Source organism: Poecilia formosa, unplaced genomic scaffold (assembly GCF_000485575.1).
Source record: "Poecilia formosa unplaced genomic scaffold, Poecilia_formosa-5.1.2 Scaffold29, whole genome shotgun sequence".
Lineage (NCBI taxonomy): Eukaryota > Metazoa > Chordata > Actinopteri > Cyprinodontiformes > Poeciliidae > Poecilia > Poecilia formosa.
The window spans coordinates 3230156-3257716 of NW_006799968.1; the positions used below are offsets into that span (position 1 = coordinate 3230156).

General features: G+C 40.7%; 3 protein-coding genes and 1 long non-coding RNA gene across 4 annotated transcripts in view; 3 read left to right on the forward strand and 1 right to left on the reverse strand.

Moving 5' to 3' along the window:
* The window catches only part of sv2ba (synaptic vesicle glycoprotein 2Ba), a 26273-nt gene extending 17051 nt beyond the window's left edge, over positions 1-9222 (forward strand). The window contains exons 5-13 of the mRNA XM_016670006.1: positions 481-614; positions 3929-4018; positions 4622-4735; positions 4892-4980; positions 5323-5487; positions 5591-5724; positions 5819-6019; positions 6201-6360; positions 7908-9222. Coding sequence (XP_016525492.1) covers positions 481-614; positions 3929-4018; positions 4622-4735; positions 4892-4980; positions 5323-5487; positions 5591-5724; positions 5819-6019; positions 6201-6360; positions 7908-8091 — 1271 coding nt within the window. The 3' untranslated portion in view covers positions 8092-9222. The remainder of the gene's footprint in view (positions 1-480; positions 615-3928; positions 4019-4621; positions 4736-4891; positions 4981-5322; positions 5488-5590; positions 5725-5818; positions 6020-6200; positions 6361-7907) is intronic.
* LOC107835894 (uncharacterized) lies at positions 646-2388 on the forward strand. The gene is made up of 2 exons (XR_001661733.1): positions 646-1463; positions 2065-2388. It is a non-coding gene; the product is annotated as an uncharacterized LOC107835894 (long non-coding RNA).
* A 1243-nt stretch (positions 9223-10465) lies between the features above and the next one.
* On the forward strand, positions 10466-13836 carry mrps11 (mitochondrial ribosomal protein S11). Its single transcript, XM_007549073.2, has 6 exons — positions 10466-10726; positions 10895-10987; positions 11260-11358; positions 11999-12128; positions 12365-12430; positions 13653-13836. The coding sequence occupies exons 1-6, from the start codon at positions 10638-10640 to the stop codon at positions 13758-13760; spliced, it is 585 nt and encodes a 194-aa protein (XP_007549135.1). The 5' UTR covers positions 10466-10637; the 3' UTR covers positions 13761-13836.
* Positions 13837-16570: 2734 nt separating this feature from the next.
* Positions 16571-27487, reverse strand: pdpr (pyruvate dehydrogenase phosphatase regulatory subunit). The gene is made up of 18 exons (XM_007549074.2): positions 27374-27487; positions 26520-26793; positions 25693-25826; positions 24807-24888; positions 24536-24699; positions 24328-24449; positions 23755-23872; positions 23308-23457; positions 21924-22116; positions 21612-21736; positions 20692-20847; positions 20169-20302; positions 19250-19398; positions 19049-19161; positions 18879-18973; positions 18708-18797; positions 18014-18196; positions 16571-17332 (listed from the first exon to the last, which is right to left on the reverse strand). The coding sequence occupies exons 2-18, from the start codon at positions 26780-26782 to the stop codon at positions 16925-16927; spliced, it is 2679 nt and encodes an 892-aa protein (XP_007549136.1). The 5' UTR covers positions 26783-26793; positions 27374-27487; the 3' UTR covers positions 16571-16924.
* Positions 27488-27561: the final 74 nt, after the last annotated feature.

Consider the following 27561-nt stretch of genomic DNA (forward strand, 5'->3'; position numbering starts at 1 on the left):
TACTTTGCGTACTTTGCAAGCTAACAGTACCAACATTATAACAGAGTTCCACTAGGTCAGAATATATTTCATCCAGTGGGAGAAGTTTAGTGAAGTTTGGTCAGGTCAAAATGGCCGACTGTTCGGAATTATGTGGCTCCTTCATTAGTTTGCTGAAACAATTTTGCAGCTAACAGAGATAAAAATATTATGTAGTGTGAACTCAAATCACTGACATACTTTGCAGGCAGTAACTATCATAGCACAGTTCCACTAGGTTAGTTTTCATTTCATCCAGTGGGAGAAGTTCAGTTAAGTTTGCTCTGGTCAAAATGGCCGACTATGAGGCTCCTTCAAGGCTGTTCTCTAACCCCACAAGCTAACACTGTCCTCCCTTTTGAACAACAATCCTAGAAGTTTTTGTCTAATCGGGGCTGATATCTTTATGAAATTTTAACTTGCTGTAACTTTGTTTTTTTGTTTGTTTTTTGTTTTTGTCAGGCTGGGGCTTCGCCATTGGAACCCAGTTTCAGATTCACAGCTGGAGACTGTTTATGTTTGTGTGTCTCTTCCCGGCGCTGGCTGCACTCATCGGAGTCGTGTTCATGCCCGAGAGTCCACGTTTCCTGCTGGAGGTCAGATCCCAGGGCCAGATGATCGAAAGAATCAATGACAGTTCATTCTTAGGAATGAACTGTCATTGCTAAAAGCTTTTACTGTACACTTTTAGCAACTGTAGGGCTGTAAAGAATCTCATTCTTTACAGTCACTGAAGGTTTTGGTTTTATGGTGGCAATTAGGGTCTAGTTTTTCTCAAAGAGCGGTGAGATAAAAAAATAAAAAAGGTCATGAATATTGATGTAAAATAATTAATCACACAGTCTTCTTTGCATTATTATTAAAACTTAAAATCCCATTGAAATTAAAAATCTCTTTTGCAAGAGAAGCCTGGCCAAAACTGGGAGGATCACACAGAGTTTACAGATCATTTACAGCAAAGCAGAAAAAGTTGACAACATCATAAATAAATTAGCTAAAAGATTCCTCGGTCAAAATATTCACCGACGGCTGATTCCTTCTCAAAATCAGTAAGAACATCTGTAAAAATATTTAGTAACAACAGCCCTTTTAGGTTCATGTATTTCTGAAACTGGTTCCAAGAAGACGGAGCAGAACACTGAAAATATTTCTTTCCAACTTCAGATTGGACGTTAGGCACCAAGAATAAAAATGAAGAGAATATCGTACTTTGGACTTTTTATTTATGGAGGTCAACACATACGAAGGAAGACGTCCTACTATAGCCTTATAAGTAAAAATATACCAATGATTGAGTCTACCGATGGCCAAGGCCATCCATGTGTAAAACCTTTGAAACCTGTTATAAATTTTAGCACAGAAAACAACTGTTCATGTTATTACAATCTTAGGGGAAAGTATTAACGAGAACAGAATAGAGTGAAATCATTCTTCAACCATGGTCAGTGTTGGTTATACGACTCAAGAGGAAAGAGACTGGAGTCAGCAGTTGTCGAGTACTCAATATTTTTTCTTTACTTTTATCTTCTGTTTCATACCTTACAGTTCAGTTCCATTCAGATCAGCACAACACATTTGTCAAAACAAGAGGGAGAATCTCCCCCTCATCTCAACCACCTGGTTTTTAAAGGATGGGCTCCCATCCGAACTAATTAAAGGGGTGGAGTCATTTTCAGCTACAAACAAACATGTGCACTAAACTATACCTAGAAAGTGTCTATCAAGTTACCATTAACTCAAACACAACTAAAAACAAAACTAGAAACAAACAATCTGGAATCCAGTCAAAATAGAAATGCATCTCTCCCTCTCTGAAAATGGATTTTCCCAATGAGGCTGATTGGAAACACCAGGTCCTTGTCAGCGTTGCTCATGGGCGCGCTTCCATGGCAACACAGGACCAGGTGACCTCAAAGAGATGAGAAAGATGATTAAAACAAATCAAACCACCTCCCAAAACAATACATTCACCCAAATAACCCAGAATATATAAAGAACATGCAAAACAGCACCTCTTAGGGAGGGGGGTAAATCCCTCACAGTCAGTAAGAGAAAGTACGTCCTTTCATAATCACCCTGTGTCAAGGGATCTTCACGGATATTCCTGCAAGCAAAATTGCACCTGAATTAAGCATTATCCATAACTTAAAGGAGAATCAAAATCTCTAAGGCACCCAAGAAAGTAGAGCAAGTTCTAGGATTGTCTGCTAAGCACTTCTCTAGAGGCACTTCTCTCAAAAACATCAAGGATACACTTGTTTTCTGCAAGAAGTACCAGGACTGGACTACAGAGGAGTGGGATAACCCCATTTTCTTTGATTAAAACCTTTTTAAACTGCTTGGGAGTATCGGGAACGAGGAGCATCCTTAGATGAAAAGGTGAACACTTATCAAGAACTAAGGTCTTCTGAGACCATTTATCTGTAGGGTTGGCTGTTTTTCATTGGGGTGGGCTCACAATTTTACCAAGAAACACTGCCGTAAATAAAGAATGGGCTCAAAACTTCCTCCAGGAGCAACGCTGCCCAATAATGTTTGAGCAATTTGGTGATGAATAGTGCCTTTTCTCCAACTGTGATGGAGCACGGTGTCACATGGCAAGATGGATAGTTAATCGGCTCAGAGATCAGATCATTTATACTCTTGTCAGTGATCAACACACAATTCTTTGTTAGTATTATAGCAAACAAACCATTCTTCAAATTGCTGGTTTTGTCCCTCTCCATCTGGAGTTGGGGTTGGAATGGTAACCCTGAAAAATATTAGTAAAGAGGCGGATGTAGAAAGCTGCTGCATCGCTTGGCTGCAGGGTTTGTTCTGCCATGACATATTAAACAACCAACATCTGGTTTAATCAATTGTTTCACATCTATTTAGAGCCGTGGCACCAAAGCACCCAATATTGAATAAAGCCAACAAATACATCTGGTGTTACTGTGAGCTCGTAACAAATCCAAAATGACAACATTCGACTTAATTGTTGTACAATATTCAATTATATGTATCTGAATCACAACAGCAAACGATTTATACAGATATACATATATATATCACAATATCACAACAAACCCAAAATGGCTCCTTGAAAACCTGTGGCCAGTCCTATTACCCTTGACCCAAACTTTAATCTGTATAAGACTTATAGTATATCCAGAACTTATTAATATCATAACATGCACAAACGAATATACATGCCATTATTATTTAACATATCTATATCCTGACAAATTTAGCTAAAAGTTTCCTAACATGACCAGGAATAACTACTGCTACGGAAGCATACTAGTAGCTTCTGGTAACTTAGCACATTAGCTTATACTACCACATCTGTATCAACACAGCAATATCCCATAATATTGTTCTTTACATTGAAATGTATTTTGTGAATTATTCTGAACAGGGTTTTTTTTTTTAGCCTATTTTTATATTTTAATCTATTTTAATGTTTTATAACCTGCAACTGCTTATATGAGCCTAACATTCAGCAACTATTTGCATGTTTCCACTGGCATTTTGATGACTTATCTTTGTTGACAACAGATCTTTAAGATTGGGAGGCCTCCTTGCTTTCACCTTAATTTCTCATTTTGCTTCACAGATTCAGGTCGGTACTTTTATCTGTGTCACTCCAAAGCATTGACATCATTTCCAGTCCAAAAAATAAAATAATGCTAAAACTAAAAGATTGCTTTAAACCTAAGTCTACCTGGGTTTTAAATAGCTTTGGGGTTAGCGGTATATGTAAAGCATCCACATCTTGCACAGATGAGTCATCAGCATGCAGCCACATTATGCTTAGTAGACTGTGTGTGGAATTTAAACTACACATTCACTACACAATTTGTGGTTTCCACCAGCAACCTTGAAACCTAAAGAGGCATTTTTCAGTCTATGTGTTTGTGGATTCCAGAACGCCAGGCACGATGAGGCATGGATGATCTTGCGACAGGTTCACGACACCAACTGGAAGGCCAAGGGGGAGCCAGAGCGAGTCTTCACTGTAAGCCTTCATTCACACCAACACGCATGGCTGGCCAAACACATTTCACCACTAATTTAAAAGGATAATGAAAGAAGAAGCCGGTTACATCTTTATCATCAGGTCTTGAGAGAAAGTACTAATAAAGCGCCTCATTCTTCGGTGGAATGGTGTAGACTGATAACTCCTTTCCATTGGGTTATAGTGCTTTGCAAAAGCACCCTTGAATATTTTTACATTACCTCACATTACATCCTAGGTAACTTCTCTCTGTGTTTTAAATGTATTTTAATTACTTAGACCAACACAAACATGTGCATAACAGTAACATAGAATGATGACTTTTTTTTTTGTAACCTTCCAGCGGTCTTAAGACAAAAGGTCATTTAGACCCCACAAGGGTTTTACTCTGTGTGGGTCCAGTGGGTGGCACTGACCCCACATACACTTTTACAAGTGTTTTTTTTTTTGCATGTGTTGTTTCGGGAATTGACGGTCTGATGGAATAACTCCCGCCCCCACTTCCCCGCCAATCATTCCAGGTTTATTCACCTAGTCGGAGGTCTAAGAACGAAAGCAATCATTGAGAGAAATAAAAACACATTCTGCGTCTCTTTATTGCAGGTGACGAATATTAAAACTCCACAAACCCAGGAGGACGAATTCATAGAGATCCAGAGTGACACTGGAACCGCCTTTCAGCGCTGGACGGTTCGAAAAATGACCATGCTGCAGCAGGTTTCAAAACCTCTCTGTTTTACAATTCAATAGATGTGAAAAGGTCAAACAGAAACTTTTGCTTTGCTTTCGGTTGTTTTTATCCCGACACAACGTTGCTTGTATGAAAAGCACGACTCGATGACTGGCTTAATGTTCTGTGTCTCTTTCCTGAAGGTGATGGCCAATGTGATGTCTTTATCTGCTCCAGAGCTCAGGCTGCAGGGCCTTTTCCTGGTCATCGTGTGGTTCTGCATGGCTTTCAGGTAGAATAACAGCTTAGGAGACAACATGGACCAGTTTGAGATTCACATCACATGGTCATCTTGAGGGCTGGCTTCATAGTGTCAACACAAAAATATAAAATAAAAATGTACAATCTGTAATTTTTTTTAACCCTTCAAAGTCTGATAAGAGGAATACTTTAAAAAATTGAACCTTAACTTTTGATTTAAATATTTACATTGTTGGATTAAACTGAACATTTCTTCCTGTCACTGGTATGACAGAGACCAATGACAGGTTCATGCCTTTCTGAGATTTTCAGTTCAGGTACATAAATGACTTAGGTGTTTAGGTGTGACATTTCTTTTCTGTGTGTGTGATAGCTACCATGGATTGGGAGTGTGGTTCCCTGACATGATAAAGTACATGCAGTACGAGGAGTACGAGTCTAAGGTCCGAGTGTTTCATCGGGAACGCGTGGAACGATTCCACTTTAATTTTTCCCTCGTCAACCAAGTCCACCGCGAGGGAGAGTACATCCATGACAAGTATGTTTATCACTGTTCTTCATAAACCCAGAGATCCGGAAAGTTAAGGTTCAGCTTTCTGCCATTTCTGTCTCTCTGTTTTTTTGTTGTTTTTTTTTTGAAGATTTGCAAACATCGAGATTAAATCCGTCAAGTTTGAGGATTCGCTCTTTGAGAACTGCTACTTTGAGGACATCAGGTCGACCAACACATTCTTTGAGAACTGCACGATCAAAAACACAGTCTTCTACAACACAGGTGCTGCCACAGCCTGACGTAGCGTTATCTTTACTCAAAGTAATACCTTTGGGGGTTTTTGTCTCGTGTCAAACAGTGTGTGTTTTCTGTCCAGACCTGTGGCAGGAAAAGTTCAAAAACTGTCGAATGGAGAACACCACCTTCCTCCACCCAAAGAAAGGCTGTCATCTAAACTTCCAGGAGGAGAACGACATAGTAATCTATCTGGTCAGCTTCCTGGGAAGCTTGGCTGTGCTGCCTGGCAACATCATCTCGGCACTTTTCATGGACAAGATAGGAAGGATCCGAATAATAGGTGACATGTTTAGCAGAACATCAGAGCAGATGACCATTAACTGTCCTCCTTAGTGTCTGGATCTGGGTGTTTATTGACGATACAATGGTGTCCAAGGCTGCAAATTGGTTAAAGAAACAGAACAAAAGTCGAATTTTGCAGCAATTAGCTCAGTGATTATTTGTCTCTTTTTTTCTCCCAGGTGGTTCTATGCTGGCATCCTCAGCCTGCACTTTCCTGCTGCTCCTGAGCTTCAGTCAAGGAGCAGTAATCTGTTGGCAGTGTCTCTTTTATGCTGTCAGTGTGGCCGCCTGGAATGGGCTGGAAGTCATTTCTGTGGAGCTCTACCCCTCTTCTAAAAGGTATAGTTCATTTCTGGTTCTTTAACAGATCCAACAGAAAATGACCTTCATATGCCTGTTTAAGGTGAATTTTGTCACAAGTGGAAGAGGAGTGCATCACACCGTGGAATTAAAGGGGCAGTATTATATAAAATTGTTATTTTGTTATTGGTATTTTGTTTAAGCTTTACGTCACCACTCATCTGTGCAAAAGCACATCCCACCCTTCAGATGTTTATTGGTAAAAAATATAAAATAAAAAGCATGTACCTCTTTACTTTCACTTCACAGTAATCTGCTACTTTGTTTTGGTATGGCTCGTAAACTTGCAATAGAAAACATGGAGGTTTGTAGTGGTGAGGTGACAAAAGTTCATGGAGCATGAATACTTTTGCAGGGCACTGTGTGTGCCGAGCAAAGTCCCATTTCTTTCACAAGCCATGTTATGTCCTAATTGAGAGATTTAAGGGAGCCACGAGGAGAACTAAAACCTCCGCTGTTTCACCCTCTTAAAACATAAATTAGTCTAATGACTGAAACTTGTCAGTGTGCTCTCCAGCTGCTCCAGCCAAAACTCATTATCCCAGATAATGATGTAGACATTAATGGCATCTGTTGCACCCTCAAAGGCTTTTCATTCAGTAAAAGCACGAATGTGTGAGCACAAATAAGTCTAAAAGATTGGTTTTCCCATCTCATTGTCGACGTTTGCGTTTATTAGTGGACTTTGGACTCCTAAAGCCTTGCCCCTAGAACTTCACATTTTGCGACGTTTCCACTTCAAAATTAAATGTATTTTATCTGGATTTTATGCAATAAACCAACAGAATGGAAGAAAAATGACTCAAATGAAAATCTAAAGCATTAATCACTCCATCTGGTGTCTTCCACTTTTCACAAACTGCACAAACTCTCTAATACACTGGTATCTGGTGGCAGCATCACACTGTGCAGACGTCTTTCTCTAGCAGAGGCCGACAAACTGGACAGACCAGGAGGAAAAATGAACTGAGCTAAATCTAAGGCAATCCTGAAAGAAAACCAGTCAGAGGCTGCAACGCATTTGACTATCAGGTAGATGTCCGTCTTCTAGAAGGACCACGAAATTAAACTGAGCGATTTTATTGGAATGGATCAGACTAAAGATTAGTGATATTTTCGAATGACCTAGTCAAAGTCCAGACCTTTAGTTTCCAGATGTACAAAGCTGGTAGAGAGATATAGTGCAGCATATTACTATAAAAATATTCCAACTGTGGATACTGTGGATTAACTGTATGTCACATCATTTGTTTTTGACTATGGGTGCCCTACTCGTACAATTTTAGAGTAATAATATGTAGAAAAATCAGATTGCAAAATTGACACTGAATATTTTGGCTAATTGCGGTGCTGATGTAGGAGGGCTAAATGCTACCTGCATACTTTACGGTTCAAATTTTGATTTGCAAAAAAAAGTTAATTCACATCTAAGCTCCACAACAATATGCATTTTGTGCATCGCATCCTTGTTCGACACGTTGTAGCCAACCGTCGAGCTTAAACCTGCACTTTTTCTCACTGCACAGAGGGACAGCGTTCGGCATCCTGAACGGGATCTGTAAGTTCGCAGCCATCGTTGCCAGCTTCATCTTTGCAGCCTTCATCGGCATCACAAAAATCATCCCCATCTTCCTGGCCTTCGCCGCCCTCGTCTGTGGAGGCCTGGTGGCCCTGAAGCTGCCTGAGACACGGGAGAAAATCCTCTCTTGAAAAGCCAAACTTTCTGCTGCTTCAGATCCCCAGACACAAACGGCAAACTGTGCGATTTGTATTTATGTGGTTACTTGTTTTTGAAATAGTTAAAGAAACTTGTATGGTGGCCTACATCGACCTGCGGTTGCTCTCCGCTATGGGAAAGCTCCTCAGGCTGCCCAGCGTTTTTCTGTCACATCATGTCAGTCCTGTCTTTGTCTCCCCCGCTCTCCGTTCACACACACACCCATTCTGTCTGAGGTTGGTGTAAAAGATTAAAACAATGTGTCTGTGTTTGAATGGTTGTGTAGAGATCACGTTACCATGTTGTGCTTTGGTTTCATTCCCTCTTGATGAAAGAGAGAGGACTTTTAGTGATAACTTGAAAACGACGAGACTCGCTGCTAAGTCTCCGCAGCAATATTGCTCTAATTTTGAAGATAAAAAAAAAAATCAATAAAAAAACAACCAAACACCTTGAACATTCACCCAATGTTTGTTCGGAGCAACCTCGTGGTGTCTGTAGTTTGTGTTGCCCAGTTTGTTCTCTTTAGGTAAAATCAATTTCTGAAAAGTAGATCTCATTTTCTAAAAACGATTCTAGCTCTCCTTTGGTTTCCCGAAAGATCCGGATGCAACTCGACCAGGTTCTGTGTCTCTGATGTGTCCTGTTTGTTCCCCATTGTAGTGTTTTAAACTGTATTGTAACATGTAGCATTAGGGTCTTTATCTGTCACATCTTGCCATGAAAAAGTGTAAGGAACTGTCTGTTTTCTTTTTCTTTTTTGTCTTTTTCCAAAGGGAGAGAGCAATGCAAAACTGTAAGACTAGACGTTTTCATATGACACTCTCCTTTCAATGCTCTGATGAAGAACTGATTTGCAGAACTTTGCTACATTTCTGACAACGTGTGTCAAGATTTTTTTTTTTGGAGCATTGTATGTACTCGGCATGATTGATTTATGCGCGAGTTTGTGTGTGCGTGTGTGTGAGAGAGAGAGTGTGTGTGATTCTGGATGTTATCGGCATGTCTGTAAATTTACTGAGACTCAATACCGTTACTGTATTTGCTGTTGTACATATAGACCGGTGTAAATTAGCTGTACCATAGTAGTTGTATCATGACTTGAATAAAGCTGACGGATGTGATACGGCTTCTTTCTTCTTCAAAGATGCAAACAGCGCAGGTTACAACCTTCAGCAATGAAACATTTTTTTGTCTGCTTGGTTCAACCTTCAAAAGGAGACAAATATGGTTGAACGTTAATTTACGGCCTAAGAAGTGGTTTTTCTTTACCAGCCTCTGTTTGCTAGAGGCAGAGAGATCACCACAGATAAGTATTTCTTTTGCAAAGCATACAGAAACTAATTACTGTTGTCAAATATTACCAAACACGTCGTTCTGAAGTCAAAAAAATCTTAGGGCCAACGAGAATCAATTCATTTGGAGTTAAAAATCAGTTTAACACAAATTTGCTAGCATAAATGTTTAGCTTGAACTGGATAGAAACATATTTCTATTAAATCTTATTGATAGACTTGTACATTATTAAGACACAAGCAAACATACCTTTGTCTTGGCTTTTTTCTATTCTTCCTCTTTCTTTTCTCTGTCCCTGAAAGACAAGTTTTTTTTTTTGTTTTTTCCAACATTCTTTTGCTTACTTCTCTGTCACCGGTGTTGTGGAGGTTTGGATGAACACCGCACATTGCACGGCTGCTCATCTTACCGGTCACAAGGGGGCGCCCAAGAGCAATTTTGTTTTTCTTTTTGAATGATGATGAATAATTGATTGAATGATTTCTTGAATTGAATGAATGATTTATACATGATCAGATATATATTATTGTAACAAAAAAGCACAACTTTATAAAGAAATAGTGTTTTTGTTAATATAATATAAAAACAAAAAATCATTACAAAAAAAAAAAAAATCTGTTCTACCTGGGGGCTCCATAGTAGCCCCAGGTCTTTAAGCAGCCGGTTAGTTTGCTTATGTTTAAGGAAAACACAAAAGAAAATGTATACATTTCTTCACAAAAACGGACTTTTAAGGAAAAGGAAAAACTAAATATATACATATTTATGCTTTTATTTTTAATTGTCAGTTGTCATACTTGACACCTAACCCCTAACATTAAAGACAAATAAACTGATGATTTGTTGAAATTGCATAGTGTTTTTTAACCATGTCCGCAAGTATCCATCAACCGGAAGAGGTTTGGGCCTCACAGTGGAGTCGGGGCTTGTGTGTGGTGTTGGTTGAGAGCGTACGTAACACTGAACAAATGGTTTGGACCCAAGGCGGGGGGAGTGACTTCCGTTTGTAAAAACAAAAATACACAAGAATGAAATGCCACACAACCTCAATGTTAACATTTATGTAGTTTTAGAAAAAAGTAAAATGTTATTCAACGCTCAGCTGCAATGCAAATATTGACAGAGTGATGTTTTTATTAATCCCCTCTCCCCCCCTAATTCTCGATTAATGGTCTCGTCCTTCACCTTCAATGTCACGCTTGTACGGACGGGAACGTTGAACGTGTGTGTATACAGATGAACCATGTTTAATTTCAGGTGTGCGTTTAATTCAGCGAGCGCTTTATGCCGACAGCTGCTCACCCCGCTGAATGTCAACGGGACCGTCTCACAGTAAGTGCTCCTGTTTGCTGTTAGCTGTTCCTGTTAGCTAACGGCTAACGCTATGGAAGGGTTTGCTAGGTTTTGAAGCTTCACTTGCACTGTGCGACACAAAAACCGTACAACTTCTAACAGAACCAGCGCCTTACAGAGTGTGCTAATCACAAGGTGTGTGTTCAGGTGTGGAAGCAGAAGGCTGCCGCAGCAGAGGCCGTTGTTCCTCAGCGCTATGAGACATCAGGAGGCGGAAGCTAGCACGGGGAAAGACTTCAGGTCTGCACACTGTCATCCATCAGTCGGTCATAATGCTGATTCAGAAGGATGTCTACTCACTTGTTATGCTGTGTTCCCAAAAAGAAAAAAAAAGTATATTTAGCAGCTGGACATCTTGGCTTTGCAAAGCAGACGTAAACAAATTGAGTAGTTGTGATTACTGATGTGTTATTGAGATAAATTAGACTAAAACATTACAGTCTATCAATGTTGAATGATTTTTAGAAGAAAAACTCCGTAATGCTTTGCTCATTCCAATTTCAATCTTTCAGCTATTTTCCCCCGATGCCTGGTGAAGACAGTCCACTGAGATGGGCTGGGAAGAAGTTTGAAGAGTTACCAATTATTCACATAAAAGCAACATACAACAAGTAAGTGGAGTTACTTATTAAATTCAGTTAAAAACAGCAGAAATTACACTAGTTACTAAAATGAAGGTCTTAAAAACAACCTCAGTAAAGTCTTAAAGTAATATGTAGGGTTTACCAGGCTTAAAATTCAAGTTAATTAGTCGGATCAGAGACAACACTTACAGGTTCAGGCCAGGTTAGGTTGGAATTTTTTAGGCCAAATCTAAACACTCCAATTACAAACAGTTGTGTCTCTTTAAAATGAGATGGGAGAGACGTAATCTAGTGACTTTACAAAATCAAAGAGATTGGGCTGACCACCTGTGGAATCAAAGGCAATGGCCGCCTGCAGTGTTGCTGTTTGACTCCCGTCTCACTAATCTGAAACTGAGGCGAATCTTTGGCTATTGGTGAGCATCAATCTAATTTATCATCTGGCCACTATGTTAAGCCCTCAACCTGCAGCGGAACGCCCGCGTGCTGTTTGTCCATTGAATTTTCCAGGGGTGAGGGTTAACCTACCTCTAACGTATTTTCCTGAAGGAAGCACAATGTTTTCTTTAACCTGGCTGCCCAAATACAGTCAAAAGTCTGTATTACAGTGTTAAAAATAAATACTTAGAGAGCTGTTCACGGAGTAAACTTCTCCATCCTTCACCAGCACACACATCCAGCTTACAGACAGCACAGGACAGTCTTTGGTCCGGACGTCCTGTGGCACAGAAGGCTTCAAGAACAGCAAGAAGTCGACGCCCATCGCCGCGCAGACTGCAGGCATCTCTGCTGCCGCGGTGAGCTTTCTCCTCCGATTTCTGTCGGTCAGATCTGTGGTCCCTGACCAGTGGAGCTGATTATATCTGCAGAATGTTTTTGGTATTGGTGAAGGCTCCCACGATTCTGCTGGTTCATCACTCCTGGTTAATGAGTACAGTATGATTTGTACTGTCGACCTGTTGGAAGACTAATATGTCCTCTATATAAACACAGTATATTTATCTGTATTTTTTTTTGTTGTTCTTCCAAACAGAAAGCCACAGTAAAAGGAGTTACGTTTGTTCGTGTTGTGGTCAAAGGTCTTGGTCCTGGACGTCTGGTGAGCAGTTCCTGCACTCTTAAAAAGTTTTTCCACACCCATTTTGTTGACTCCAATGCATTTTTAAGTGATAGACTTTAAACAGAGTATAATTGTGAAGTGGAATCCTCTTTCACTGGAATAACAGCAGCAAGTATTTTGGAGTTTGTGATGGGATTCTTGATGGTTCTCTTTTAGTCGCCTCACTCCCTTTTCAGATCTGCCCTCAAATTCTTTACATGACCGAGATCAGAGCTTTGTGGTGGCCACACCAAAATATTGACTTTGTTGTTCTTAAGCCACTTTGTAGCCACTGTGACCGTTTGCTTCAGGTCGCTGTCCATTTGAAAAACCAATTTATGTCCAAACTTTTAGCTTTCTGACTGATGTCTGTAGATGTTCTCTCCTCATGAGACCATATATTTTATGAATCGCACCACTTCCTCCAACAGCTGAGTTGCACCAGCTGTTTGTAGCAAAACAGCCCCAAAATCTGATGCTACCACCTGGTACAAGCATCCTGTTTTTTCCTCCAAATTGTAATGGTGGTTGTTATGGCCCAACAGTTTCACCTAAGTTTCATTAGACCACAGGACATGTCTCCAAAGATGAAGGTCTTTGTGGATTGGCAAGCAGCAATCTGGCTTTTTTTTATGTTTTCTTTAGAGTAATGGCTTCCTTCTTGCTGAGTGGCCTTTCAGTCCATGTTGGTACAGGGTACATTTCTTTGGATAAATACACTGCCTTACCAATAGCATCTTCACAAGTTCTTGGCCTTTGGCTCTGGAGTTGTTTTTCACATGTCTTTAAACTTTAAATGTGATTTATTGTGACTTTCTTCCATCCCTTCCACTTCACAGTTACGCACTACTTTGTGTTGATGTAACTACTTAAAACTTGAATGTGGTTATAAAATCAAAACATGTGAAAGGGCTCAGTGGGTATAAACACTAAACTGACCTCATGTGGGTCGAGAGGATAATTCTATCGGGATTTAAAGAAGCCCGATGTGTTGAGCAGCTTGCTCTTCCTTAAGCAAATTAAAAAACACAAATGTTTTGGAATCTGGAAGGGCAGTGGTGAACCATAACTTTTGAAGCAATGTTGCTAGTGGAAAATCAGAGTGAGCCTTCAGAATATGTAAAGCCACCGCAGGGCCTTTCTTAACGGGGATAATTAAATCAACCAGAGACGTCTTGATCAGTTTCCTTAGTGACTGAAAGTGTCCTTGTCTGTTTTGCAGTCTGCAATCAAAGGCCTGACGATGGGAGGCCTGCAGGTGGTATCGATCACAGACAACACCCCCGTGCCACACAACGGATGCCGCCCACGTAAAGCCAGAAGGATCTGATTACGCCCCGATGCTGCAGCGCTTTGTATGGAAGCTGTTAACTTGGACTATGCTAATAAAGAGTTTTGTTATGTAACTCTGCTGCCTCTGGGTTCACTTTGCATATTGTGTTTGAAGGGAAACAACAGATGTTAATAAGCAATTGCTGCTGACTTGTGCATAAAGTCTCACTGCAGAGAGCTTCATTTGCTTTAGTTTTCACACTGTGGAAAAGAAGCAATGTGCTCTCCTATTTCTCTTTCTTTCAAACTAAGTAGTGTAAATATTGCATTTGCAGAATCGTTCCGAGGATTCTTTTCTTTTGGTATAACCATTGAAGTTTACCTAGTTTTGGTGGAATGTGTCGGCACAGAACTGTATCAAACATTCACCAACTCAAAGAAAAGTTAACTCCTGTCTTTTCTTCTATCCTGATTCAAAGGTCCTTGTATCCGTCAACACATCAGAACCAAACGGTTCACTCCTGCTGGTCAATGTGAATGAGTTCAGCTGGTTCAGAGTAATAAAGGGTAGCTTTTAGACTTGTATTTGATTTTACTTCAAAATACAAGCACACTGAATTGTTTAGTACTGACTGATCTTTTTGGGGGGCTGATAAATGCCTAAAGTACACTGAAGCATGGTTCCCAAACTATGGTGGTTTTGCAATAAACTTTTATCACCACAGAAGAATGTTCTGTAAGTTCTCGTGTGGGAATTAGTTAAATGTTTTTTTTAATGAGCTTTCTACTGAAATGAACTGTTGGATGTGCAGCAGCACAGATTCACCGTTACATTTCAAACAAATTCAGCCTTCTGCTTTCACTGTAAGAGCCCCATAAACTTACAGGCTATAAAGACAATCTATATAATCTTAATATTCAATTCATCTAATAAATACATAAAAGGGAGATGAAATGTCATAACTCGACTTCATGGAGTTGTTTTAGATGGTGATGCTGTGAACAGCAAGAATCTCTGGTAGCAGTCAGTCTTGCGACAAATCAGAAGAGACCTCTGACTGAAGACCTCAGCAGTATGACAGTCATGACTTGATATCTAAGAGGAAAACATATTCCACAGTAACATCTCCTGAATGACACAATCACTTGTTAGCAGGTACTGCTAATCACATTTGCTGCACCTCTAAATTTTTTACATTTTCAAACTACCTCTGAGTTTTGACATCTCACATGCGAGACATTTAAAGATTCAAAATAAGAGCGGCTGCAACTGATCAAGAAACTTTTTATGCGACAATGCAAACTCAACTCAAATACAAAAACCAATATAAAAAAAGATTTCTATACACATCAACTATACAAAAATACATTTTTATTTCAAACTGCAATGAATTCTTTCCTTTACACAAACATGTCAAAACAATTAGATATGGAGGACTGAAAACAGCACGACTACAAGAAGGGCCGATTTGCTCTCCTCTCAGCCTCACATTCAATAAATCTAAATCAAAAACATCAAAAGTGCGTCAACGTTTTTTAAGAGATCAAAAAAAAAAAATTACATAAATATCTTTTCCACAAATGCGGCATACATGAAAACAACACTACACCAGTTCTCAGCAGATATCAGCACAGAGAGCGGAAGAAGCTGTTCTGATTTGCTTTGGAGTTTCAGGAAGTGTTTGCAACAGGATGAAGTGCAGTGGACGAAAAACAACTCTGGGTTATCAGTAATTATCCTAGGCTTTTCTTTTCCCCTTTTACAGAAAGATGATTTCTGACAAATTGTTATAAGGCTGCAAGCAGAAAATTTCTGAAATGGGTCTCCTCGTCAGCAGCAGATTTACGGCTGAGAACTTTGTGTTTAGAAGTGCAACATCAGCTTGTGTTTCCTTCACAATGTATTAACAGCTCATGAAGTGGAGAAGGGCGCCAGAGTAAAATCCTTCAGGACGGGTTAAAGCAGGAGTGTCCAAACATTTTGCAATGGGGGGGAGCACAACTAAAATAATGCCGTTTGTTATGAAAAATGCAAAAACAATTCTAGTGTAAAAACACCAAACAAAAAAAACAAAAAAAAACAATGCACAGTTTTTTAATGAAATGTACCAGCCTGATTTCAACACAGGAAGTATCTGTATATAATTTTAGATGTATACTAGGCTACAAAAACATGATACGTGTCCCTTTTGAACAAAAACAAACAAAACAAATACTTATTTAGCCTAGTTTAATAAATGGATGCACCCAACTCTACATTCAAGCAAAAGTTACTGGATGCTTGTGGTGCTGTGAACTATCAAATTAAGATGAAAGTAAAAAATGGAGTTAAGATCGTTTGTTTCTCTCCTTAAAGCTGTAGTATGTAACTTTTATAAAAGAAAATACTTTTCTTACATATTTGTTCAAACTGTCACCATGTTGTGACGGCGTGAGAATCTGAAGAAAAAAAAAATAAAAACTAAAACTGGGAGAAGGCAGAATAGCTAACTAGAAACACCCAATCAGAGCCAGGAGGAGGGTCTTAGCGCTGTCAATTAAGGCTGTATGCCGCTTTCCTCCTCCCCCTTCGATACAGCTGCAGCACATCTTGCCATTGTTGCTAATGCTAGTTAGCATGGCCACCAATGACGGCGGAAAAACTGTTGTCCTTAAACGGCAAGTTGTTTTTCTCCACTTTTAGCACGTTTAGCAGCACGTGCACAAGGATGATGACCAGGAGCAGTGCATTTCTTCAGGCAGGAGGTGAAGAGGAAAGATCTTTTCACAGATTATCTGTCTCAAGTTATACTGTTACGACATGGTGAGAATTTTAACAAATATGTAAAAAAAATGTTTTTTATAGGTTTTGTATTTTTTTTTTTTTTAAATCGTCATTTGGACACCCCTGGGTTAAAGTCAACAAACTGGTAAATTCTGCAGCAGCTAGTGTTGATATCGCCTTGATGAAGCCATGTAACCACAGACTGCAGCGGCACAGCAGTCAGGGCTGTCAGGGTCGGAACGACACGGCGGGATGAAAAACTGGATTTCAACGAGATGAAAGGTCAAGACTTGGGTGCTTTTCTAAATATTGCACTTTAAAAGCAGAGGATGAAAACCCAAAACTGATTTTTAGAGTACTAACAATAAGTGCTTGTAAGTTCAGCCCTCACACCAGGCACTGGGTTGGGTCAGGAGGGGTGAACTGAAGGAGTGTCTTCTGGGGAGGCGCGTCTCGCCTCACTTCCCTTGGAGGTTGCTGAGCTCCATGTCCTCCTTGCGCCGCTTCTGCTGGGTGAAGAGGGAGCTGAAGGGGTACAGCTTGGCCTTGGCCGGGTAGCGCTGTCCAGCGATGTTCACCTCGTAGTCACCGCGGTTGATGAAGTCGGGGGTGATGGGCGTGGGGAGGCCCTCGGGGCCCGGCGGTGGGGACACGAAGCCCAGGCAGACGTGGCGCTCCAGCGTGTAGCTGTAGGCGCTGCTGGTGGTGGTCCCAGCCAGCTGGCCGCTGCGGTAGATGGGCTCGCCCCACCACGGCCACAGGTCCAGCTCTGTGTCGTGGTCCTCCAGGACGAGCATGACGAAGCGGCGGAACACGCCCTCCTGGCGCTGCTGCAGCAACGCCTCGCGGCCCAGGAAGTTAGTGTCCTGTGGAGAAGAGGCACAGAGACAGGGAGGGATTATCAGTGGACGTCACGCTGCGTACACACTCACTGTCGCTGTGTGTGTCACCTGCAGAATATATTGTAACTATTCAAACTATTTGCAATTATTAAATTATTTACAGATCGCAGTGAGCTCAGATCCGCCTCTTTCCTCCTTATTTAGTATCTCATTCACTAATGCTGAAGAATAACTTGTTTTCTCATGCTGTAATAAACACAGCATGAGTTTATTACATGAGTTTATTAATGTTAAAACAACAAGACAATGGAAAGTAACCATACCAACCAGTGACAGTTTAAAGGCAAAGTGTGCATGTCCTTTGTGTTTACAAACAAATAATTGCTCTATAAAAAAAGGCAGCCAGAGCCCACGCTGTGGCGCCTGCAGAGCCATGTTCCCTCTCAGAGTGTTGGGACGGATTATTAACCATGCAGCCCGTTTTAGCAATACTGCACCGCCACAACAGCTGCAACTCACCAGAGGTTCTGGTTCTGAGCTCAACAGTAAACTTGTTGATTTAAAGTGTCACCTGTTGTTTCTGCAGCTGCAGTCAGAACATTTCGAGCGAAGCAGATGGCAAACTGACTGAAACGAAGCTTCACGCTCCAATATAAATGCCGTGGGTGTGCGGTTAGAGCACATTTCCCCAGCGGCCGGACCGACCTTGTCGAACTTGACCCTGAACTCCCGTCCGCACTCCAGCGGCGTGGTGAACGTGTCGAGGTCCTGACCCCAGAAGGCAAAGAACTTCTCGATGCGAAGGCTCCTCAGCGCGTAGTACCCGGCGTTACGGATGCCGTACTTCTGTCCCACTGACATCACCTCGTTGTACACATGCAGTGCGTACTGGAGGGAGTGGATGGATGACATCAGAGTTAAACTTCACAGGAATCTGTGTTTTTCCTGAAATCCCTACCGGTATAAATCATCACACAGAGAAGATGTGACAGGTCAGTGGCAATCAGAAGTTGATGTTAACCTATTGTGTCATGTTAGGATTTAATGGAGGACCTCCAAACCATTCTATGAAGGTTGGTTACACAATAAATTTATTTCATTTTTAAAATCATAAATTTGGTGCACCATTTTTGATTTAAGGTTGCTTTTATACTCAGTCCATGGCCTGGACTTCAGCTTAATTAGACAGACTCTCCATAAGAACACCATCATTGTCCATAACCAAGTAAATAAAATTTTACACCACAAGGGATAATTCAAAATATGGGCAGTCACATTTCTTTTGAAAATGAATCGAAGTTGTTAAATTCAATGAGTCAATGAGGTCAAAAGTGATCAGAAAATTGAGCGCATTTCCTCAAACACCCTGTCCTGTTGTCTAAATACAACTCGTTTGCACCTCTATGGGGATGTAGAGCATGAAACCTGGTTCTCCAGTATGAGTCATGCTCATCACTCTGATCCCGTTGGCGTAGCCCACACTCATCTCCTGCAAATACAAACAGGGCAACATGAGGGCAAGAGCACAGAACAAACAACAAGCTGCTTTGCTTCGACTCGTCTCTCTCACCTTGCAGAACATGGAGGGGAAGTGCTCGGGCGTCATGGAGACGTACGACAGCTCAGCCAGGACGTCCATTGCTCGTGGACCAATCAGATTCAGAGCTGAAAGAGAAAAGTTTGATAAGTAACCTTTTCAAGAGACACAGAGAGAGAGGGTAGTAGGACATTGAGGCTCACCTGTGTACTTCCAGCTCACATCCTCTAGGTGGAGGTGTGGGTCATTGGGCATGTGCTTCTTTATCCAAGACCAACAGTGGACCTGCTGGTCCGTCGGAGAGATGATGAAGAAACTGGAGGCAAACGGACATCGTTTTTCGTTTTAGATGAGATTTTCATGCCATAGACCTCAAGTCTGTGGCGCCGTTCCTTGGCTCCAACCTGTTCTTGCTGAGGCGGACCACACTGCAGTCGTTCTCGTAGCCGCCCCTCTCGTTCAGCATGCCGGTGTGGACGATGTGTCCGACAGGAACGTCCAGGTCGTTGGCGCACAGATACTGCAGCAGCTCCAAAGCCTGGTTACCTGTAGACTGAGACAAAAGTTCACAAATCACTTCCGTTGTGCTTTATCCAACCCAAATGTTTGAGTTTAATCAAAAACAGAGAAGAAGAGAGGAAATGAACAAGAGACGAGAGCAGAAGAACTCTAGTGAATTGCTATAAGAGGCATGTATTTGGCAGAACAGGCTGTGCATACTTTTTCCCAGTAAAATTCGAGCACTTTTCAAACAACTTAAATGTAAAATAAAAAAAATAATAAAAAGCTAAAAAAGGGAGTTTAAATTTACTATTGCATATCATTTGTTACTGTTATTAATAATATTCTGTGGTAACATACTACACTGAAACAATTATAATAAAATGTTAGATTCCTGCTCAAATTAAATGCTTACCCACAAAAAAAAATCTATTTTCATTTGTTGTATGTAAACTTCTGGGCTCACTTGGAATTAACATTTTCCAAATTGAGGCGTCTAATCAAACGTTAGATTGCAATTTATTACAAAGCTGAGCAGTTTGAAAAGCATTTTCACACAAACTCTGAATGAAACAACAAAATGGCAACACAAATAGAAAGCTTGATCTTGTCACGTTCTTTTGGTGACGAACTATACATGTTTATATATAATAGTGTTTTATTGATTCTGCAGAAAAGTCTAGCTGGTACCTTTAAAAAGAGCCAATAATTTGTTACAAATCAATGCAACACTGAAGGCAAAGATGATAGTTAAACTGCTACAGATGAGGGGAACTGGGTTTTTTCTACCTAATTTGATGCCAAATGTCAGACGTGACTCACTGTCAGCTCAAACTTGGTGAAGGAGGACATGTCGATGACACAGACAGCCTCTTTGCAGCACTTCACTTCTGCTCCAACAATATCAAACCAGTCGGGCTTGTAGAAGGTCTTACTCTGATCCAGGGACAGCAGATCTGAAAAGAAAGGAAAGGCAGGGGCTTTATTCATGAAACATCTCCAGAAATCACACTGCAGAAACTCAAAAGAATGAGTTTGAACCCTTGGTTCAAATCAATAACGTTCGCACCATAAACAATGTGTTTCTCTGAATTCAGTTTCTTGGTAGCGGTCGTAATAGTTTCTGCTGACAAATTCTGGGAAATCTGCAGTAAAAATCACTGCATTTCTGTAGATGTTCCATCTTTACTGAGAATGAAGTATATTAGGTGTATTCTTGGAACAGCACCTGCAATGACTCCTCTTAGCTCTACTTCACTCTCTGTTGTTGATTCTCAGACTGGCTAGTAAAAAAAAATCTGTTAGGAAGTTGAGAAGCTTGGTGTGGATGCTGAGCAGTATGCACCTTTCCCAGGGGGAACAAAGTATTTGGGTCTTTCAAAGCCATGTTTCTCCATCCAGCGAGCTCCCTGGGTGTCCAGGCGGTCGTACAGGGGACTGGTCCTGAGCTGCCGGCCGGTCTGAAAGTCCCACCGAGGAACCTTCAGCTCATACAGCAGGGCTAAGCATGCGACGCACAAGCATAACAATAAAAAACATTAAAAAAAAACTTATCACTATATGTATACACACAAAGAATTCAATACGAGTGACTCACATAAACACTGTTAGGAAACTGGTAAACTGATGAATGTTTGGTGGATGAATGGCTAGGAGGAGATATGTGGATTGAGAAAAAGAATCCAAAACTTTTCTGAACTCTTTTCTTTTCCATAATTACCCAGAACTAGATAATACTGTAATATACCAATGAGTTTAATTATTTTCCAGCATGTGCAGGAACCCTTGTGAAAAACCTTAGAGTTGAGAGTGTAAACAGATCAAGTGTTGAGCTTCAGAGGACCTTGTGGATCTGAGGAAGATATCTAATTACAATATTATCAGGACTTTTTCTTTTTTTTTTTCTTTAAAAACACAAATGCAAAAGGTTCTGGTCAAAACGTTTGCATTCGTGTGTTTCTGGTACGCATGTAAATCTGACGTCCACATTTCTAGAGAAGTATTTTTTCAAAGAAGTTCCATGATTGATTTGAGGTTCCTGAAACACGTTAAAGTTGAATGGGATAACAGAGTAAATCTATTATCCTAAATAACAGATTTATTCAATAACTTAGTAGCAAGAAGGGTTTTTGAATTGAACATGTTGCTAATTTTGTTAATATGCTGTTTTCAATTAATTAAATACAGACTCTGCAAATAACTCGACTAAAAATGAAAATTAAGTGCCACCACTAACTTCTAATTAAAGGAGCAGCTGCTACTCACGCATGACTTCCATGACTCGGTGTCTCAGGAAGGTTCGGCTGCTCTGCAGGTTGCCGAAGCGTTTGATGTCCAGAGGCCAGACGTTGGCGGTGGGGTAGCCATAGGTCATCCACTCTGCCAGGTACCTGCACAGAGCAGGAAGAGGCTGTTCGAGCTTCACTGAACACGTCAGCATCACAGCAGAGCCTCAATGTATGAAAAACATTTCTTTCCATTCAACACACATGGAAAAAGTAAATAAATAATGCATGTAAAACTAAAAACAATATTTTAAAACAGAGTTTCTCCCCCATTTAATGATTTATTGCTTACTTCCCGGCTCCTCCGGCGAAGGCCAGACCTGAGGAGTTCATCCCTGCCAGCACGTAGTAGCCAGACACACCCGGCGTCTCCCCCATCAGGCAGCGCATGTCGGGCGTGAAGGACTCTGGACAGTTGACCAGCTGGTGGATCTCGGCCGTTTCGATGTGTGGCATTCTTCTCAGCAGGGCGCTGAGCATCGGCTCTGGAAGCAGAAGAGCGCAACGGTAAGGAGTTCGCTATCCGACAAATATCTCCATGTTCTAATAATCCGGATTGGTGCGTTCAGATTTCGGAAGGCATGTTGTTATGCCAAAGTGGCCCCTCTGTGAGAATTTAGTCGAGGTATTTTAGTTGCGCGCTGCTGTGGTTCAGGTTTGGCTGAGAACTTATGTCCTCCCCATCAGGTTGACGGGAGTTATGACGACCTGTTGGCTTACATGAAGGCTCTCAAATTACTACCATGAGGCCAAGGACAAAAGATTGAAGCACACGTGTGTGTTTGGACATATGTACAATGACCCACAGAGTCAAAAACAATAAACCAAGACATTCATATTAAATAAAAGTATATATTTTGTATTAAAAAAAGAGAATGATTTAACTGATTTAATTAAATTTTCATCTGTGCTGAATATGGGAGAATTCAAAATCCATTATAGCCTAATTTATTGCCTGTGTAATCTGCAAGGGCTGAAACGATTAATTATGATGAATCGATTATTGAAATAATCGTCAATTTAGTTCATAATTAAACAGGAGTATGCAAACTAAAAAAAAAATTCAATTTTCTGAAATAACTTAATCAGGGCAGTAATTAAGCCAAAGCTGTACAAAATTATATACATTTTGCATTTATGATAGAAACAAACATTTGCCTGTAAATCTGTTCTACCCAGAACTCCTCAAGTATCATAGTTTTAGCTTTACCTGGTTTAAATTCTGGAGAAAAAAAAAGAACAAAAAATATCCCCCTTAGCACCTTTTTCTGTGATTATTAATCCAAAAAATAATGGATATAGATCCGTCCTACACTCTATTGAACGCTGAGCTTCTCACATGTTGATATTACAAGTATTTTTTTAGCTGCAGATACATCCTTTGCTACAAATTATCAATCATTTGCTAAAGGAATGCTGCATTATTGCATTTTGGAAAATAAAATGTTTGCTTTATTATTTATTAAAAAAAAATTGATTATTTGCATCTTTTAATGTATTTCTAATATTATATAAAAAGGGCTTTAAGTGATTAAATGAAAAATTTACAGCATTTGCCAATTTTACACTCAATCAATACAATAATTGATTATTAAAATAATTATGCGCTGCAGCCTTGTAATATATTGACATGCAGTCAAATAAAGTGCTCAGAAATAGCAGTCTGTCCTCGTTACCGAAGTGATCCCAATCCTCCTGCATGTTCTGGATCTCCAGCTGGTTGCGGCCCTCGGTGAAGATCGGTTTGGGGTTCTTCTCAAAGCCACCAGACAAAAGGCCTCCCTGCCACGGCCTCGCGTACATCCTACCATCCATATCAATTATAACTGGAAAAAATAAATAAATAAAATCACAGACACAAGTCCTATTAGACCAACCTCAACTTTAACAATTCATACACAAGAACAGAAATCCACCAAGAAGAATGTTTGTGGTTCCTAATCTCTGGTTTTGCAACCTGTGATCCCAGAGCCTCTGACATCATCTTGTGACTAGCAGAGCAAAGGAGGATTACGTATTAAAATACTACCAAAACTGCAGTTTCAAGTAAAATCAGACTTTGCAAATGGATTAGAAGCTATGGCAAAAAAAAAATGTAAATCAGTGTATTTAATTTTAGAGACCTGGAGTGTTGGGCGCCAGTGGCTCCTGGAGAGGTTTGGTGAGGAGGTAGAAGTGCTCACAGCCATGGAGCGGGACCGACACTTTCACTTCACTAGCCTGGCCCAGTTCGTAAGCCCACTTTAGTGGAGACACACGGAGAAAAAGCACCAGATGACTGCATGAACCTAACAAACCAGACCCACCTCAGTCTGCCAAAGATATTCGCAGTAAAGCTAGTTAGCTAGCAAGGTTTTATTAGCAGCTAATAAAACCTTGAGGCTAGCAGTCGCCTCAACTGCCTTGAGTCACAGAACATTATGGCGACTCAAACTTTAGCCTGACAGAAAAGTCCCACGAGAAAACTATATGGAATATACAAGATTAAAGATTAATTTAAGACTGGTGGTTAACGTATGCAAGGCCAACTTACGTATCTTCCAATGGATTTAATACATTTTAAGGCCTCCATTTTAAATACATGAATTTAAGGCTTTATAAGAATGCGCAGAAATCTTGTTTAATGTCATTGAAAATAATATGCAGCTAACTTCCTGAAGTAAACAAGGCACGAGTCCAGAGAGCGTGAGTTTTACCTGACCGGCACAGTTGACAAAGTATTCACACTCAATGGAGCCACGATCAGTCTCCACGGCCATAACCTGGCCCTTTTCCACCACCACCTGCTGAACGGCGGTCCGGTCCAGAATCTGGACCCCTGAAAACCAACAGAAATGGACCATGAGGAGGAAGATAAAGAGAGAGACAAAAATGGGGCAAAGTCAGGGTTCCCTCTGAAGTTACCTTGTCGGGCGGCAGCCACGGCCAGCGCGTGGTTAACGTCGGGCGAGGACACCACAGCGTCATCGGGGAGATGCAGCGCCCCCACCAGGTCATGAATGTTGACTAGGGGGTGGAGTTTGGCGATCTCTTTGGGTTTAATAATGTTACAGTTGATCCCCAACACTCTGTGGAGAAATTAGGAACTTCATTGTTCTTTACCGTCTTTAAAATCAAGCAAATTGGTGGCATCCGCTTACACCCATGTAGCACTGAGTTCAACCGCCTGTCTTACTTGAGTCTCGTTGCCAGGCGCTTAAGTGAAATGAAGCGATCCTGATTTTGCGCCAGACACAAAGAACCGGTCTTCACATAACCTGGAAAATAATAAGAAAAGAAGTCAGAAATGCTTATATATACATATATTTTTTATTTTTTTTATTTATTTTTTTTATACTTTGTCAAGTTAAAACCCACAAAATTCAATATATTTTATTTAGATTTTACATGATAGGCTAACACAAGATAGGAAATGCCAATGAAGTGGAAGAAAAATGACGTCTTTACTAGTTTTATACATTTAGACATGGAGATTTCCAACCATTTCTCTTTGTTTTTGCTTCGTCGGATTTGATGAGAGGGGGTCGGGATTTCAATCTGGACTGATTATAACTCATGAATGTGCTAAACCTATAATGCTGCATTTAGGCCCTCCAGAATTTTTGCTATGTTTTTTTTTAATGATTTTTGCAACCTAAAACGGCTGATTTTGCGGCACATTTTTCCAAAAGCTGGGGTCAAAGTTGCACATTTTTGCAAGCTTTATTTTTGCCATAACACAGTCTTACAAAAATATAAAATTCCAGTGCATAATCTTCCCAAAAAGGATCTTATATGGTCAATATAAAATGCAAACGGGAATATGCATATAATAATATGCAATATGCAATTGCATATTAATGCAAAAAACTATTTTAGAGCCACATTGTATTCCTTTATGGATGTCTAGCACAAATTTAATTAATCATATCCAACACAGATGCAGAGGAAAGACAGGTGGAGCAAAATGCTATTTGTATCTGTCAGTTCAAGTTAATGATGATGAAGTTACACATTGTAATTTTTCCTTTATTTCCAGCACCAAAAGCTGGCTATGAGTGAAGGCTGTGAAAGCATCTAACCTGTTTTAACGCCGGTCTCCTCCTCTAGCTGCTGGTAAAGGCTGCTGGAGTAGTTGGCCATCTTAGACTCGATGGAGATCGGTTTAGCCATGCTGAGAATGCCAGCGCAGAGTCTGGTTGTTCCTGCACCAAGCCTGGGCGAAATGCATAATATGAATAGAACATAATATTCAACTTTATGATCTCCTCCTGGAGACCAAAATGAACCAATTTAAGGCTGGATTCAGCACGATTCAGATCTGAAAGTTTAATCCTGAATAATATTCCCAAATTATTAAACAGACAGTGTGATGTAAAAATAAACTTTTTTGAATTTTACATCATGTTGTAATGTTATTCCCTCATCAAAAAGCTGCCTGGAGTGTTGCTTTGATTCTTTTATACATGTTTAAGAAATAATTTTGGCTCCAAATGGTTCCCGTGGCAACCATTTGCAAAATCCTTACTATCACCAAGGGACACCTTTTCTTTGTCTTCAGGTGAACTTCTACATTACAGAGCACTCCTTCCCTGCAACTCCCCCACTTAGCTCCTTCAGACTAGCCAGCTGCAATTAGCAAGCACCTTGTAGAGATTCACATCTACTTCTCTGTACAAAGCTCCTCAGAGCAATGCTAAAGGCTTAATTGAGGATTATGTCTTGAAAGAGCAAAAGTTTCTTAAAGAGACAGAGGTCCAATTTCCAGATTTCAAGCTGCTCAATACATTTAAATCATCTGAAGGCAACTTAGCTAGTTAGTTAATGGAGTTGGTGCAGTAAAATGACACTATGTCCCTGGTAAATACATAATTGTGCCCCTTTAAATATAACAGAGTTTTCATCTCACCTGCCCTGCTCAAGCAGAACGATGTCCGTCCAGCCCAGTTTGGCCAGGTGGTAGGCCACTGATGTTCCAACAATCCCGCCTCCACAGATCACCACCCGGGCCTGGCCTGGCACAGGAGGGAGCTGGGAGTCCCCGCTGACAGCCAGACACTGCGGGGAGGTCCAGAGCCCCCTGCCCGCCAGCCTGAAGCCCATCTGAGGGAGCAGCAGCCTAGGGAGCAGCGCAGGGGCCATGGCCCTGGAGCTCCGCACACAGCTGCACATGGCTGTGCTTTCTGCAGCAGACAAACACAAACACAGAGCGTCAAGGGAGGGAGGTTTGGTCAAAGCCGCAAAGGCAATTAAGACAACGGGAACTGTTCCTTATAGTTTAAATGGTGGTTAAGCAAGCGTGACAGTCATTACACGGTTATAGCCTTCATAAGAAACACGGGTTATTTTACTGAAAAGCTCAGTGGTCCACATTTAAAGAGCAGCAGGAGTCTTGGAGGAGTAGCAAGGTGAAAACAAGTCTCTGAGTTACATGAAGACAGCACTGTTCTTAAAGCTTCCTTATAGCTGGACCGCTAGCTTTAGCTGACGACACTTTTAACACATAAATTGTTCTGCGAAGTCAGTTTAGAGGTAAAACGGTCGAAGCAAGCTTCATTTTTTAAAGTTACATAAATGCCGCCCTGACATTGCGAGGCTTTATGGTGGCTGGGTTTAACTTATCAGGGTTGACTGGAGCTACACTGCGTAGCTTGTAGCAGACGCTAGCTAATGTTCTCTACTTTGTATATTAACTCAGCCGAATGACAGAATATAAAAACACATGACTGACATTTAATTTGTTCACGACTGCCTTAAACTCACCTAGTCAACCAAGTCAGGACGTTGCTATAGGTTTACAAACAAAGTGGGGAAGAGCAAGGACTGATAGGAGTGAAAGTCTCAACATGAATCAAGCTAGCTTCAATTATAAGCGCTACTTCCGGGGTGGAACTTCAAATTAAAGTCACACGCCCCATTTTATTCCCACGCTTTGTCATTTATTTTCTTAT

What these genes read in the sequence shown, in the direction of transcription:
- mrps11 (XM_007549073.2), top strand. Translation starts at nt 10,638, where the DNA reads ATGTTTAATTTCAGGTGTGCGTTTAATTCAGCGAGCGCTTTATGCCGA. An exon ending in CAGGCATCTCTGCTGCCGCG is followed by an intron (nt 12,129 to 12,364) that starts GTGAGCTTTCTC and finishes TCTTCCAAACAG; the next exon opens with AAAGCCACAGTAAAAGGAGT. An exon ending in GTCTTGGTCCTGGACGTCTG is followed by an intron (nt 12,431 to 13,652) that starts GTGAGCAGTTCC and finishes TCTGTTTTGCAG; the next exon opens with TCTGCAATCAAAGGCCTGAC.
- pdpr (XM_007549074.2), bottom strand. Translation starts at nt 26,782, where the DNA reads ATGTGCAGCTGTGTGCGGAGCTCCAGGGCCATGGCCCCTGCGCTGCTC. An exon ending in GTTCTGCTTGAGCAGGGCAG is followed by an intron (nt 25,827 to 26,519) that starts GTGAGATGAAAA and finishes CATTTCGCCCAG; the next exon opens with GCTTGGTGCAGGAACAACCA. An exon ending in CGTGGCTGCCGCCCGACAAG is followed by an intron (nt 24,450 to 24,535) that starts GTAACTTCAGAG and finishes GTTGGTTTTCAG; the next exon opens with GGGTCCAGATTCTGGACCGG.